At 32.8% G+C, this 16,494-nt stretch overlaps 1 protein-coding gene across 6 annotated transcripts in view; it reads left to right on the forward strand.

Annotated features, from left to right (window-relative positions):
• The window catches only part of Pde6 (phosphodiesterase 6), a 229,210-nt gene that overhangs the window by 168,067 nt on the left and 44,649 nt on the right, over nt 1–16,494 (forward strand). For 4 of the 6 annotated variants that reach the window (XM_065358742.1, XM_065358741.1, XM_065358744.1 and 1 more), the window contains one exon: nt 2,432–2,706. In XM_065358742.1, coding sequence (XP_065214814.1) covers nt 2,432–2,706 — 275 coding nt within the window. Of the gene's footprint in view, nt 1–2,250; nt 2,365–2,431; nt 2,707–16,494 lie in introns of those variants that run through there. The other 2 variants (XM_065358745.1, XM_065358743.1) reach the window with 2 other exon arrangements.

A 16,494-nucleotide genomic window follows, 5' to 3' on the forward strand; every position in this document is an offset into this window, starting at 1 on the left:
TAAAAAAAAGAAAATCACTCTCCTGTAAAATTTCACTTTTTTGAGATGTGACCTTATAACTCCCGAGGTGCGAATTGTGTTCTTATGAAAAATTTCACAACTTTGAACAATACTTAATGATTATAAATTCACCAAATCATCTGGTGATGTTTTTTTTATGTTTTAAATGAAAAAGTGTTTCTTCTACTTTAGGAATAAACTTTTACTTCTGGTATTAACTCATTTTTAAACACCTAAACGTCGCATCATTCAAGTCGCCCTTTTTCAATGTAAATATCCCATCAGGGGAAAGCAGAATAGTAGCGCTTGAATTAAGTATGTTATGTGCATGATTCGAATCACCTTATGCTAAAAATAAGAACATATTAGAAGAGTAGAAGGTTCCTTCTTTCATCTAACAAAAATCACCTGGCTAGCTTGGTTACAGAATTAATTATTGATTATCAAAAATTACAAATTTCCCATAAGAACGCGTGTAAAATGAAAGAATGATCAGTGTTTCATCTCAACAGTAGTAATTTTCAGGATGCTCTATATTTTGTTTTAAATTCCAATTTGTAATTTGTCATTACCTAAGAATTACTGGGAATTTGCTGAAAATTACTGGTGGTTCACCAAAACCTACTGGTATTTTACCAAAAATTACTGGTACTTCATCAAAAATGACTGGTAATTTACCCAAAATTACAGAGCTTTAAATTTGACTACTTTGAACCCGAGTACCCCATAGATCGGGCACTACTTATGTTTGGGTATTCCACTAAAATTGTGTCTAAAATAGCAAAAAATGAAGAAAATCCAACACCCATACCCCCTGAAAAGAAATTCTGTACCCATACCCAATATATGTAGCTGTACCCAATACCAGTAATACCAGTAGGTACCTGAAAACATGTGGGTATGAATCCCTGCAAAATTATTAAATTGATGGTTATTTACTAAAATCACTCAAAATATTTACTAAAATCACTCAAAATTTACCAGAAATTACTCGTAATTTACCAAAATTGATCAGTAATTTACCAAAAATTACCGGTAATTTACCTAAATTTACTAGCAAATTACCAAAAACCACCAGTAACTTACCAAAAATTACTAGTATTTTACCTAAAATTACCAGCAAATTACCAAAAAGGACTGGTAATGTATCATGAATGATTTGTAATTTACCAAGAATTACTGGTAAACTGAAGAGATGAAAAGCTAAACCATGTGATAAAACTGAAATGAGTAGAATTGAAACTATGAATTAGAACTAAACCTTGAATATTTTTTATTAGTTTTCCCAGAAATTGACAAAAAGTGAAGAAATAATGTTTATTACCTATTCAATCTTTGGTAATTTAAGATGCAGACCTAGGTGTACTCTTTGAAAATGAAAGTTCTCGAAGCTTAAAACTCAAAAGATAAAAAATCAAAACTAAAACTAAAAACATCTAAACTGAAATTGAAAATTTTGGTTTACCCAATTGCTTGTAATTTAAGAAAAATGATCAGTCAGTCTAGTCCCAAAACTCGCCAGTAATTTATAAAAAATTTCAAGTCAGCCAACTCTTCATTTTTTATGGAGAATACTCGTGTAGGTAGTGCAAAAATATACCTACCTACATGATAGAGGGAAAAAATCCGTTTAAAATTTCTTAAACAGAATTTTCATCTTGAAAACTTCTACTAATAATGCTGTAAAGCTCGAAGTTTTAATATTCTGTGTCTGGCAGACGCTTGCAGGGACTATGTAGATACCTATACATACACGAACAAGCGAACTACATTATAATAAAAACTGCGCGGAAAAAGAACGTTTCCTTGTAATAATTTAGAAAAGATGCGATTGCATTTAATTTGAAAAGTTTTAAAATTCGCGTCAAGTCTGCAAAATTATAAAAGTAATGTGCGCTGCGGAAAAATGAAGTACCTACGAAAAGATGCACGAAGACTGCCCGAGTCAACCATTTAATTGAATTTTTAACGTGAATGTAATTTACCAAATGGTTAAACTTTATGTAGGTATTCAACGTATAAGAACGGTATTTTGAGTTTTTTTTTTCGACAGACTTTTCATTAGCTCGATTAATTCAGCGGATTTGAAATTTTATGGTCGTTAATTTTAATAATTGTTTACTTATCATCTTAATGAATCTATTGTGCATTGTTCGAAATTAAGGGGAAAATCACAAGAAATCGAATAAATTAATAACCTATACCTAATTTGAAGGGATTCTCTTTAAAGTAAATAGGTAGCTGGTAGATATTTGTAGGTCTATCTCGGCGTGTCAATAGAACTTCTATGGTGCTTTAATCTTGATAAATTAATTAATGGAAAAGTACTGGAATTTGCACGCAAAATATTCCAGTACTTACTAGGTAATCTATGTAGATACTTACTTACCTAGGTACCTAATTTTTAAAACAATGTATTCGTTTGTTGTAGCAGCAGCAACAATATCAACACGATTGTAGTGTCAAATGTTCCCCGTTCGAGTGGCGAATGGAAACGCCAAATGGGGCTACTGGATGAAGCCGATATGTTCATGGAATTAATACGAGACGTGTCCAACGAATTGGATATCGACGTGCTGTGCCATAAGATATTAGTTAATGTCGGCTTATTGACCAGAGCAGACCGAGGGAGTCTGTTTTTGGCGAAAGGACCTCCTGATAATAAATATTTAGTAGCTAAATTGTTCGATGTTACGGTAGATACGGGTGAGTATCCTTTCCTGCAATAGTGGTATTAATTATTTACTGTTTTACTCGTTTCGTTCGGTATTTACGCCAAGTACTACGTGGATGGTGGTCGAGCTGTGTGTGTGTGGGGCTTATAACGATGAAGCCAATTAATTTACAGTGGGTTACACTGTGTATCGCGAAACGAGGCCATCGCGCAAATTAACTTAATACCATAGGGAACCAGACCAATAAAAATTATACCGGTTGAGTGAATCTTGAATTAAATTCTATTTAATGGTAAAAAAGAAACGTCAATTTTGTTTCTCAAATTGCCACATTATATCGCAGAGTAATGAGGAAAAAACCAGGCACTTGAGTCATTTTGGGAATTCTTTTTTACTAAGGTGGTATTTTCGTTATTAGATCGTATCGAAAAAGAAAAATATAATTCTGACTTTTGACAAGGGTTCAATCGCTGTTAAATGTTGGGTGTGGTGTATGCCTTTGAGGTGTGATGAAAAAATAGTCTTATAGCGGTCTTATACTCTTAATTGTATTAGGATGAAAGAGGTTCCAACCGATCCGATGGCCACATACACATAAAGTTATTCTGCATGTAAATGTGATTTTTTTTTAGAGAGAAAGTAAAACAGACGCAATGACGCATGAAGGTGAACGAAAAAAAGACTTTGAAACATGGAGAATAATAGAACGGAGATAAGGAAAAACGCCGCAGAGAAAAAGATGGGTACTTTTAAATTCAATTCGTGGAAACCTACTTTGGGACCCACTTTAAATTATTTGAGTTTCCTTGAGGTATTCTTGAGACCGAATTTTGTTTTTATTTGGTACTCGTATGTGCGAGACGTTTTTTTTAGTGTGCGTAGCACACTATTGGTTTCGCTTTGAGAAATGAAATTTTATTGGAACTGAATGTTCTCTTAAGCTATCCAACCGTTTTTTGTACCTATTGGACACCATTTGAGAATCATTAAGGCGGAGGGAATAGATTAATTTTCATTCAATTCGGATGGGTAATTGCTGAGTAATTGCAATTTTAGTTCATTATTTTAATGCATCAAATCCTAAAAAAGGGAAAAGGGGACTTGTAGAACACCTGCCGCTCATTGTACCCTGCTATACCCCCAGTCTATTCCATCACCAGCTGTGTTTCATTGTACCCTGTTACACCCCCAGTCTGTTAGCTGTAAATTCCAAGTGGGCGTGGTTTGGTGGGGCGTTTACCAAACAAATATAAATTATTTTAATGCCCTAACCCTCGTAGCAAAGTTGTGGCTGAGTGGTTAGGGCATGTAGGTAGGAATAGGAAATTTAGGGACCCAGGTTCGAATCCCCGTGAGGTAAATAGGTAGGTGACGGATTTTTCGTAGGAAAATTGGATAGGTAAATGCTTTGGAGTTACTATGTAGTACGTGGTAATGTGGCAAAAATAATGCTGAAACTGAGTTATGAATTATGATATCATTTGCTAACTAAAAATTCATTTCATTAATTTTTTGTCTACCTATAACCATAAGTATAAAGTAAGAATTACTTGACATGAATAATTTTCAACTTTTTACTTATAATTTAAAAATTACTTCAAAATGAGAAATTAAACTAATTTTTGTACGATTGAAACATGTAATTTTTATTATCATGATTTAGTAAAAATTATTAAAACAAAATGATTTTTACTATTGGTACCTATAGCAAAATTTATTAAAATGATAAGTTTTACTATACGATTACAGTAAAAATTATTGAATGGGATCTGGTACTTAATTGTGAGTATTTAGTTAAATTTTTTTGTAAAAATTACCCATATTTTTTTCGTGTAATAGGCAATGCAAATTCTTAACATAGGTATTTTATAAGATTTAATTCTTAATTTAGAATAAAAAGCAAGTTCTGAAAATTGGTTTGAAAATTTATAAATTTGAAGACAATGGAAATTCTAAAAAAAATAATATGAAAATTTGTATTTAGAGACGCTGAGAATTCCAAAAATTGATTAAAAGTTCTGTAAGTTGCAGATAATGTGAACTTGAAAATTATATGAAATAAGTATTGTAATATTTATGAAGAAGATGAGAATTCTGAAAAATTGGAGGCAATGTGAATTCCAAAAATTGAGTAAACGTTTTACAATTTGTGGACAATATGAACTTGAAAATTGAATTTGAAATTTTTTAATTTAAAGACAATAAGAATTCTGAAAAATTATTCAAAATTTGACTATTTAGAGGCAATGTGAATTCTAAAAATTGATTGCAAATTTCCTAACTCAGCAGCAATGCAAAATTCTGAAAATTTATTGAAAACTTTATGAAATTGTAGCGATGGGGAATTCGGGAAATTGATTTGAAATTTTGTAAATTTTAAAACAATGCAAACTATGAAAAACAACTAGAAATTTCTTAATTTAGAAGCAATACAAGCTTATAAATTATTCTGAAATACCTATTGTAATTTGGAAAATATGAAAACACTGAAAAACAATTATTATTTTGAAGCAGTGAGAGTTTCAAAAATTCTCATCACTGTGACATGGTTGATTCACTTATGCACTACCTAGATGTAATAACGGTTATAGCTGTAGAAAAGGCAGCTAGCTACGCACACTTTGCAGCTAAGCTTTGCTTAGCTGTCTAGTTTTTCAGTCGTATTACAATTTTCTTATCAGTTTTGGGGCATATTTTCAATATGAGCAATCAAATCAATACTAAGTATTTTTTTTTATTATTTACTCAGCAAACAAAAAACTGCCTTCAGAATGCCCGAGATATTAAAATGTAACCTAACAAAAAAGAACCCTCGGGATAAGAGAGAAGTCAATTTGATCACAAGTTCTCAAAGTTGACACATTTTAAAAAAATTACAGGGTGTTAAAAAACAAATAGAGATTTTAAAAGGTGCATTTTCTAATATCTATTTTCCTCTGGATCATTCACAAATTGTTCGTTTGTCACTTTTTCCACCTCTTTTCATCTTCCCGACGTTGCTTGTGAGCCACTTTAGCTTGTTCAATTTTTACCCATCAACTTCTATATAGGTACCTATTTGTTTACATAGGATTCTAAATTTACCCTAACTTTTACATTTTAAATTCCTGAAATAAATTAAAAATTTGCTGGAGACTACGAGATGACCAAAATAATTTATTTTTACACCATTTTGATACCTTTTCATGCATTTTTGTCAAAATTCACCAAAACTTCATACTTCTTGATAATTTTTAGGGATTGATTTTATTGCTTTTTTGAGTGTTTTTACGTAATTTTAACACGTCTTCAAATTTCAATCCTTTCTCGTGCATTTTTGTCAAATTTTACAGAAGTGTAATTTTTTGACAATTTTTGGCGACTGTTTTGATTTTATTTTTAGTATTTTTACGTTATTAATTTATTTCAACACGTTACCATTCATTTTGTTGAATTTTACGGATGCTTTGTAACTTTTTGGTTAATTTTAGGTAAATAATGCTTTTCCAAGTGATATTACTTCATTTTAACTGATTTTGGTTCATTTTTATGAAAGTTTAATTTTATTTTTTATGAAAATTTTTTATGTAGTTATTTATTGCTTTTCTAAGTAGGTATTTTCACTTTAATTTTAACGTGATTTCAACATGTTTTCAACGTCTTTTCATGCTCTACTAGCGAATTTTACCTACTCAAAACTCATCCCTTTTTGGCAGTTTTTCAGGATAATAATGTTGTATGTATTTTATTATTCTTACAATTACATAGATAATTTTAACACGTTTTTTGCATTTTTTAATGCATTATCGCCAAATTTAATACAATTTGTTTTCAATTTTTGGTGATTTTAATGCTTTTTATAATGTTTCTACACTATTTCAACGCTTCTTTGCACTTTTTAAAGCATTAAAAAAAAATTAAATCAAAATTTCACTGCTTATGAGTAATTTTTAGTGATTTTAATGACTCTTTTGACCGTTTTTACATCATTATGATTCGTCTTTAACATGTTTTCGTGCATATTTAGAGAATTTCATTGGAATTTCACATTTTTTCTTATGATTTTTACATTATGTTTATTTATATATTTATTTCTTTTTTGAGTTTTCTATATATTTTTACACGTTTTCAACTCTTTTCGTGCATTTTTACACAATTTTACTGAAATTTCATCTTTTAGTGATTTTGATGCTTTTTGTGTGTTTTCAAATCGTTGTTAACACGTTTTAAATATTTTCCCATCGATCCATTTATGTGTCAAATTTTACCAAAAAATTCTTTACTTACCTATTGGGAATTTTTGATGATTTTAATGATTTTTTTTCAGTGTTTTCATATTAGTTTGGCACTTTTTCATTCATTTTTGTCTTTCATCAAAATTTTGTTTAGTTTTTGGTAATTTTATTAAAAATTTTATTGATTTTTTGAGTATTTTTACATAACTTCAACACGTTTTTTGCACTTTTTAGAAACATTTCTAGCAAAAATTGACTGGAATTTTATCTCTTATTTTACACTAGATTTTTCTGTCATTTTGATTCCTTCTTTGAATATTTTCACATCATTTTAAAACTTTTTCAACACTTTTTTTTACATTGTTGTCAAATTTATTGAAGTTCTATTACTAATTTAAAATTTTGAACACCTTTGATGCCATATTGAGTGTTTTTAAACCTACTGCAATAAAAAATGATCAACCGGTCGATATCCACAAGAATGCATCCCCTTCTCAAAGCTTTTATTTTCATTTGACAGGAAATTTTCCAAAATTTGCTTCCTCTCAATAGCGAAATCGGTTCATTTTGGAGAATAATTGAAATCCTTTGATCCTTAATTTTGAATATTCATGACTCATGATGACCTATTTAGAAGAGAATGTCGTGTACCATGTGCTCATAAATCTTTGAAACAACGAAAATTCGTCCAATTCGAGAATATTTGATTTATGAATTGCAATAAATATGTAGGTACCAATTTCGTAAGTTAATCAGTCTGAAACATACTGGGATATTTTGGAATTCAGTGGTACCAATTTTTTGACACTGTTGCTAACTTGAAAAGTTGAAATTTTTTTTGTAAGTTTTTGCCTTTTTTTCTCGTTTTTTTGAAATTGGAGAAGAGTGACTTAAAAATTGGCACCATTGTTTTCCAAAATGTTTCTCTAGTTTCTGAAACTGGGCAATTTTTTCCAAAATAGGTTGGGTGTACCTAAGAGCTAAAATAGAGCGAAAACCCCACAATTTTTTCAAAAATTCTTTTCTTTGAGGACTCATCAGTCATATCTGCTCTCCAAGGCCACCTCTGAAAAACATTTTCCAAGTTGATTTAGCTCAAGATAAAGGTTTCTGCAAAATTTAACCCAAATTCTTTGATTTTTTTCACGATCCACCCACTGATGATGACTTCTGCTGAGAACTAAAAAACAGGAAAAATTAATCTTTAGAAACCGAAAGAATGCGAGGAAAATTATTTCTCTGAAAAACAGTACACCTTGTAAATTAAATATAATATCAAATACTTATTTTGCCAAAACTGTACTAAACTCTGCCAAAAATTGGCGACTTACTATAGAAGAAACACAATACCACAGAGTGAGGTGTGGAAAAAGGATAGGGAAACTGCCTACACCATACTGTATAGATGGAAATAAAACGCAAGGCCTACATCACACGACACCGCCAGAAAGCAAAGAACTGCGGGTATATTTAAAGCAAGTTTTTATAGAGTAAAACGACTCGACGCACAAAAGAGGCGAGAAAAGCACTCTTTTATTTTCAACATTTCACTAGCTTATATTTTAATTTCAAGTTTTTCGCCTCTTTTCGGCAGTACAAGTATATGGGCGCGCTTTGAAATATATACCTTGTGAGCTTTTAAATTATGTGAAAGATAATCCCATATAGCTTTAGGAAAAGAAAAAGCATTACACGGCGCGTTAATGTTGTTGAGAAGCGTAGTTTACAGCGTTAAAGTCAAAGAATACGTATGTAGGTACCTACGTATATTTCGCAGCCATCAGAGTAGTTTACACGTTGACATGAATGGATATTCAAATGAGGAGGCGTAATTCACACGTGTCATTTTTCTCGTGTACTGTGGCAATTCTTTTGAAGGTAGCTGAATTTTTAGTACAGCTTACGCCAGGTTCAGAAAACGTTGGTATTTTTATAAAAGCGATTCAATTTTTTTTTCACACGCTATTCAACCTTTTTGTGGCATATCTCTCTCTCTCGTTTCACATACTCGTATATGTACAAGTGGGACAGGGGTATTTTTTTATACCGTGAAATTGGCTCTCGGTACAATTTCAATAAAACCGTTACACGAGTGAATCGAGAAAGAGCAGAAAAAAACTGCATTTCGACATACCGACGTCAAAATGTACAAAATTGACACTTCAATTCGCTATACAATCATAATGAAAACACCATCTGTATAGTGTATGTAGTTGTTGTGTTTTTTCTCTTCATTTTTCACTTTTGCTATACACGAGTACGAATTCATTTATCAAATGAACAATATAATTCAAAACTCGAGCGCGTTTGTGTGTGTGTGGTGTGAGTGTGGAAGGCGAGTGAGTACTCGCAGTAGGTACTCATTTCTTTTCGGTTTATCGTTCATTCTTCATCTCTCGAGACAGTTAATATAAACAAGTCGCTTTCATCGTGTTAAACGCGTGTTGAAAATCTAATCAATTCCGATAAACGTTCTCACCGAAAGCACCTCTCGAGTGAGCACATTTGTTGAAAAATTGTAGCATTTTATTTACTCTTTATTATTATTTTTGTATACGACGAATATGAATACCTTTAGGAATTAATCGTCGGAAATCAATATCAGACTGAGAAGGGAGAGGTTTCCGGGATGGCAGAAAATTTTTTGGAACTGCACGAAACTAAATTGAAACAGTATGCAGAATTGCAGAAATACGAGTATATATCTCCAGGAAAAATGTCAGCTGTCGAAATGCATTTTTCAATTTTTGGGAGATTTTTGAAAATGTTTGGGTCAAAAGTGTAAAAAATCAAAATTTTACTAAATTAACCTAGAAATATTTAATTGGGCACATACCCTGTACTAGATCCACCAAAGCTATTGGGAACTGGTTCAAACCATTTTGAGTAGTTCTGGAGCCTCCAGAAGATTTTTGAAAGTTTCAATTTTCACAAAATTTTACCCAATCAAGGTACGAGTAAACAGCTAAGTAAGTACATACAATTCTCTCCATGCCTCAATTTCGATATGCTCACTTTATTTGACTGGAACTGGTTTCAAGTCGTTCTGGAGCCTCCAGTGTCCAGTAACATTTTAAAAATTCCAGTTTTCCAAAAAAAAGTTTCACAGTAAAAATTGCTTATTATTATAACGGTTAATGTTATAAATCAAATTATGTTATTAAAATTGTCCGGTCCTAATCTTTTATATCTCATTACATTGAAATTTCATCGGTTATTGTAATTAGAGCAATTCGGACATAGAATAGGTATGGAGCGCTAGTGTACATATTGTTGAGTAGGTAATGAAAAGGTGAACAACAAACGTCGACAACCAATCATAACGTTGTTCTGTTCATTGACTATTGAGAAATATATGGTTCCGTTTGTTCTTGAGGATGGCAGAGAGGATGGCGGAGGGTTTGTTGTTCACCTTTTCACACCTTTTCAATTTTGTCACTAGAGTTCAGCCACTCCGCGCGCTAAGTCCGAAAGCGTTTTTCGCATTTTTATGATTGTGCTTTTAAAATGTTTTTAAGACTTTTTCACCCAGTTTTTGCCTAATTTTTTTGAAATTTCAGATTTTTTTCTGATTGACATCATTTTTTGATACTTTTTCATAACTTTTTGAAGTTTCAACCAATTTTCAACACCTTTTCTCGCAATTTTTGCAAAATTTTAGTTCAATGACTTCATATTTAGTAAAAAAATTGACCATATAAGACTTATAAGTTGCTTAATGTTATTAAAATGGGCTGGGACAAAAATTATAACATTAAGCGATTTTTACTGTATAATCTGACCAAATCAACTTTCGCGCGCATGCTCACGATTGGTGCTTGTTAGCATAATTCACTAGACTGATTACATACTATTTTTCCAGAACAAGTGTCCACCACAATTTTCATAAGATTTTACGACTTTTTTTTGATTTCCAAAATGTCGCTGGAAGCCTGGAGGCTCCTGCTCTAGAATAGTTTTAAACCATCACTAATTGACTCGGGAAGCTGAAAGTAGGGGAGAGACGCCAAATATGGAATACCTACCATCTTTAAAATTGAGATTGATCAGCCCCAAATCAACTTAAGGGTGATCTCAAACAACCAATGGGTAGCTGCAACCCTCTAGTTTCACCCTCTAAAAGCTCAGTTCTCAAAACCAAAAACTTTTCCCCCCACTCCCAATTTTGTAGAAAGTGTCATTTTTGGACTTTGAAAAAATGGTCCCCAAATATGGAATAGTTTTTTTTCAAAAATTACTCGCAAAAATACGTATTTAAATAAATTTATTTGACTTGAAATGTAATAAGTAGTAATTAAAACCTTTGACTACAATAACAAAATTCACATTTTAATCAATTTAAAACGTGAAATTATCTGACATTGAAAGAAATTTTTTTTCAAAAATTAATGGATAAAATTACGTATTTAATCAAATTTATTCGACTTGAGACCTAAAATACATCTAAGATGCATAATTACTAACGTTTTGAACATGTGTGATCGAAAGAATACTTAAAAAATAAGAAACATAACATATTCCATAATGGGCTACCCAAAGAATCTGAATAAAAAACGATAATAACTTTTTTATTTGCAGCTTTTGAGAAAAACTGATGAAATATTCTGAAAGTACCTACTCACTTTTCACTTCTAGAAGCTATCTTCATACAAATGTTTTCGCACAATTTTCTGCTAAAATTTTTGAATTCAAAATTTTTCACAGAAAAATTTTTTTGTTATCAAATCACATTTTTGTCAAATAAACACAGATAACTTTACGGATCACTACCAAAACTCGTATAGCCTGGTTATTTCACTAGCTTAATCGATTCTGACCATCGCCGGTAGATTTCAATGGTAAACATTCGAGATATTGTCGCATTCCATATTTGGCAAATTCCATATTTGGCGTCTCTCCCCTACGGTACAAACCAAATTAAAAAATTTTTCATTTATGCATTTGTGATGAGCAGATATGCCCTGATCACCTTAGCAGTTCATAATGTAACTCCCCCATAAGCGTAGGTTATTGAACTCATTCTGTAGTGGGGACAATAGGTTACCTATAATGTACTCACGATCCGAGCCTCGTAGCTGGGATTGTGAACTTGGAAAATCACTTGGTCTAGGTCTAGGTTCATGCAGCTCGCCTGATCCAATGTCGTCAGAGTGAATTTGTACAAGGCTGATGTGGCTTAGTTCCATACTCCCTAAATTATTATGTACCCATCCGTAGATGGTTAATTAGTGCTTTTAACGTGATTAGTCGTAAATCTGCGTACAATCATGGTATATTTTTGGAATATCTCTGATCCAATATAGACGATCAGAGATTATAGACCCACACAAAAATGTCACCTTTCAAGACTATAGCCATCCTTGCGCCTATTATTAGGGGTTGCCAGGGAGAGATGGTCAAAATGAACAGTCTTCTATAAAAAATAAAAAAAAGGTAATGGTTTTTACACGTATTATCAGGGTTGCATTCGCCCTTAATACATTAGCTAATTAACTAGTGATACATAATAGTTTAATTGAACTTCATTGTGTGAAGGTGACAATGTGTTAATCACCTGAGTACTTGAATTTAAAAGAATACAACTAAGTACATGGTATTCTTTTATAATTTACCTGGCTTCATAATAAGTTGCCAGGTTTTCCTGTGATAGTTTCAAGTTACCTACTCGAAGAGTGAGTAAATAGGTAGTGTGTACCTATTCCACACACAGATTAATTGAATCGGTGGGAACAGAAAGGGACCAAGTCACATTTTCGGAAATTTTTTCTTCACAGATATGGGGGTTTCAAAGTACGGCGGATCGACTGGTGATGTCAGATTTCCGCAAAACTGCCGGAAAAGTGGTATTTGGGTGCAGAAAAGGGGCGTATCCGCATTTATGACTTTTTTGTAAAATTTTTTGAATTCCTTGAAAAATAACTAACATTTTTGAGAAGACCATTTTTTGAAATTTAAGTTCATCTCTGTACAGAAAAAAGACGAAAAAATTAACAACTTCGGCAAAAAGTCTTATACCTCAAGGAGTTTTTAGTCAATTCAAACGAGATAGCAGTCTAGTGATGTACTTAGATGTAGAATCAAGCCCCATTCGTCCCCGAAGAATTTCAAGAGAAATTTTGGCGATTGCGTGCAGAAAGGGTGTAAGTCCCGTTTGTTTAGGCAGCAACAGCGCCGGCGCACGTGAATATATTTTTTCTCTAAACAGTGCTAAACATTGTGTCTTGGGGTCCTCTTTCAACGACCTTAAGCTTGTTTACCAAAAATTTTTGATTTTGAAATAAATCTGTTTTTTGTTATTCCTGAAAAGTGCGAAAATGGACTTAGCCCCTTTCTATTCCCACCGATTCAATTACAAACTGGCTTGCAGTTGGGTGGTATAATATTGCTCAATTACTATTGTATTACACAACATCTGCAATAAAAATCCATGAGTAATTGGTTTGAGAATAACACTTTCTTTATTTATAGTATTGCAACTTCTCACTATGTGCATTGAGGTAGATAAAGCTGCATAATCTGGAGCTAGTCAGGTAGTCGGCAAATATTCCTTCATTCCTAAGGAATATTTCTGATAAATCCACCTCAGGAGAAAATTACACTAATAATTCCTTCTAGCAGTCTGTAGTCTAACCCTACTGTATCACATTCTCAAGCGAGGACTTTTTCTCTTTTTTTTAAAAAAAATATTAATAATAATCGCTGGAGATAATTTTAAAATTGAATCAGCAATCAGCACAAAAATATTTTGAAAATGATATTCCTAAATTCATTGAGAGAGTTAAAAAGGTGATAAATCCGAGTTTAAATAGGTGATTTTGAATTTAATTTTTCACCTACTTTCGCAGCATTTTTTCAAAAAATGGGAAATCCAAAAATCTACTGGAGGCTCCAGGAACGGTTCGAAATCATCATCAATCACCTTGAAAGGTTGAAAATATGGTACAAATCGAATTTAGCTTTCTAGGTAAATTAAGTCACATTTTGATTTTTTTCCTTTTTTGACTCAAATTTGAATTTTCAAAAATTTGCCAAAAATCAAGAACATTTGAAAGTTAAACACTTGAAATTATGGCTGGTAGTGTATTTTAGGATCCTGTATTGATTCCTTCTGTTCAGTAGATCCACGGGGACAACTTTTTTGTTAAAGGAGGAGTCCTAAGAAACATTTCTAACCCTTTCCCTCAAAAAAAGAAGTGACTCTACTTACAAACTGGCGGCCATTTTGATTGACAGGTCAGCCGAAATCGCAGATTTTGCGTTCCAACATAGCACTTGCACGAAATATTTTAAACCATACAAAAGTAGATCGACAGAAAATTTCACCAAATTGACCAAGAAAGCTGAAACTTGGAATACACCCTATTCTCGACTTGCTAAATCGATTGGAAACCGTTTCAAACAGTTTTGAGCAGTTCTGGAGCCTCCAGCAGATTTTTGAAACTTGAAATTTTCCCAAAATTTCATCAAACGGAGATGGAAAGCAGAAATTCATTCTGCACTTCAACTTTAACACCCTCTGGAGGCTCCAAAATGACTTGAACCCGCCTGAAGTCGTCTTCAAGTCGTTTTGGAGTCTCCAGCGACTTTTTGAAAATTACTGGAGTCTCCACCAGATTTCTGAAACTTGAAATTCCCACAAAATTTTATCAAATTGAGTTAGCTACCTGAAATTTACTTTGCAAATGAATTTTAATACGATATGAAGTCGACTGCATGGTGATTTCAAATGGTTTTGAAGCTTCCTGCTACTTTTTGGAAATTTCAATTTTCCAAAAAACGCCATACAATATTTTAAAAAGTCGCTGGAGGATCCAAAACGATTTGAAATTCCACCTCCAGTCGACCTCATAGCGTATTAAAATTAGTATTCAGAATGAATTTCGGCTTTCCAACTCCATTTTATGAAATTTAGGGAAATTTCAAGTTTCAAAAATTTACTGGAGGCTCCAGTCATTTTCAAAAAATTGCTGGAGGCTCCAAAACAACTTAAAATCTACCTGTAGTTGACTTCGTAACGTATTGAAATTGGTTTGCAGAATAAATTTCGACTTTCCAACTCCTTTTGATGAAATTTTGTGAGAATTTCGAGTTTTAAAAATCTGCCGGAGACTCCAGAACTGGTCAAAACGGTTTGAAACAGTTTCCAATCGATTTGGCTGGTCGAAAATAGGATGTATCCAAAATTTCAGCTTTCTAGGTCAATTTGGTAAAATTTTGATTTTTTTCTCACATTTTGGCCAAAATTTGATTTTTGAAAATTCACCAAAAATCGAAAAAGGAACTTTAGCACTTGAAATTTTGACAGGTGATAAATGTTTGCCTGATCTTTCGATCTACCTTTGTATGGTTCAAAAAATTTCGTGCAAGTCCTATGTTGGAACGCAAAATCTGCGATTTCGAATGACCTCTTCAATCAAAGTGGCCCCCATTTTCTAAGTAGGGCCACAAAAGTTCCTTAGGACTCCTTCTTTAATAAAAAAGTTGTCCCTGAGAATCGACTGGGGGTGGGATGCAATAGATCCTCATGCGGGCTCCCAGACTGATGGAAAAAATTTTGAGGGAATTTTTACTTTATACATAAGATTTCTTGGAGGCACTTGAACTGCTCAAAACAATTCGAAACCGTATCCAATCGATTTGCAGAGTGATAAATTTCAGCTTTTTGGGTCAATAATTTGTTGAAATTTGTATTTTTTGCCATTTTTGACTGGGAAAATTTTCAAAAAATAATTTCAACACTGACAATGAACTATAATTAACACTGCTCTACGCCCGATCATGATATTCGGTGCCACCAACGCGCCGCCGCCGTAGACTCCTGAGACGTTGTCGTGTTCACGCAAGTGGGATGAATCATCTACTTTGAATTTCGTAGTAAAATTTCTTGATTTATCGGTTGTTGGATTATACATTAGTTGAAAATTTTATCGATGGAATAAAAATAGTCATTTTTTTACGACAATTTGCGATGTCATCGGTGAATATTCTCTGTGGCTTTTCTCCTTTGCTTTTTTTCCTTCGAGCATTATATTCCCGTATAAAAAAATATATATAGCGAAGACATAAAGTGTAGCTATACGGTTTGGCTTCAACTTACGCATATTTGCGTCTGGAAAATCACGTCTTAAATTTTTATTCTTTTCATTTTATTCGCATCGGACGTATAAGAAGAAAGGTTTTCCTTGTACGAGGATTTCGCCAGACATTGGCAAATGTATTAATTTTGATTAAAGTCATATTTGCGAGTCGGTGTATTTGTGGCGGTGACGTTTAAAAGCGCGCACAGTTGCCGGCGTTGTTATATTTGAGGGATTCGAGGTCGATTTCTTGCTCGGTTCGCCGTATATACATTGGTCCCAATCGTAAATAATATATTTATTGGCGTATTGGTTAAAAGGTAATAGGGAAACGGATTACATTGGTGTTTTTTATACGATTTTGCGAGAATTGCATCGTGTTTTAAGGTCGTCTAGTATCTACTGAAGCGTTCAGCTCGAGCTTTTTTTTTCTCCAGCTCCCATTGCTGTACGATATCAGCTAATGTACGAGAGGTTTTAATAAACGCCACCCGGGTAAATTTCGTGTTCCATACGAAGACTCGTATT

The sequence above is a fragment of the Planococcus citri genome, chromosome 3 (assembly GCF_950023065.1).
Source record: "Planococcus citri chromosome 3, ihPlaCitr1.1, whole genome shotgun sequence".
NCBI lineage: Eukaryota > Metazoa > Arthropoda > Insecta > Hemiptera > Pseudococcidae > Planococcus > Planococcus citri.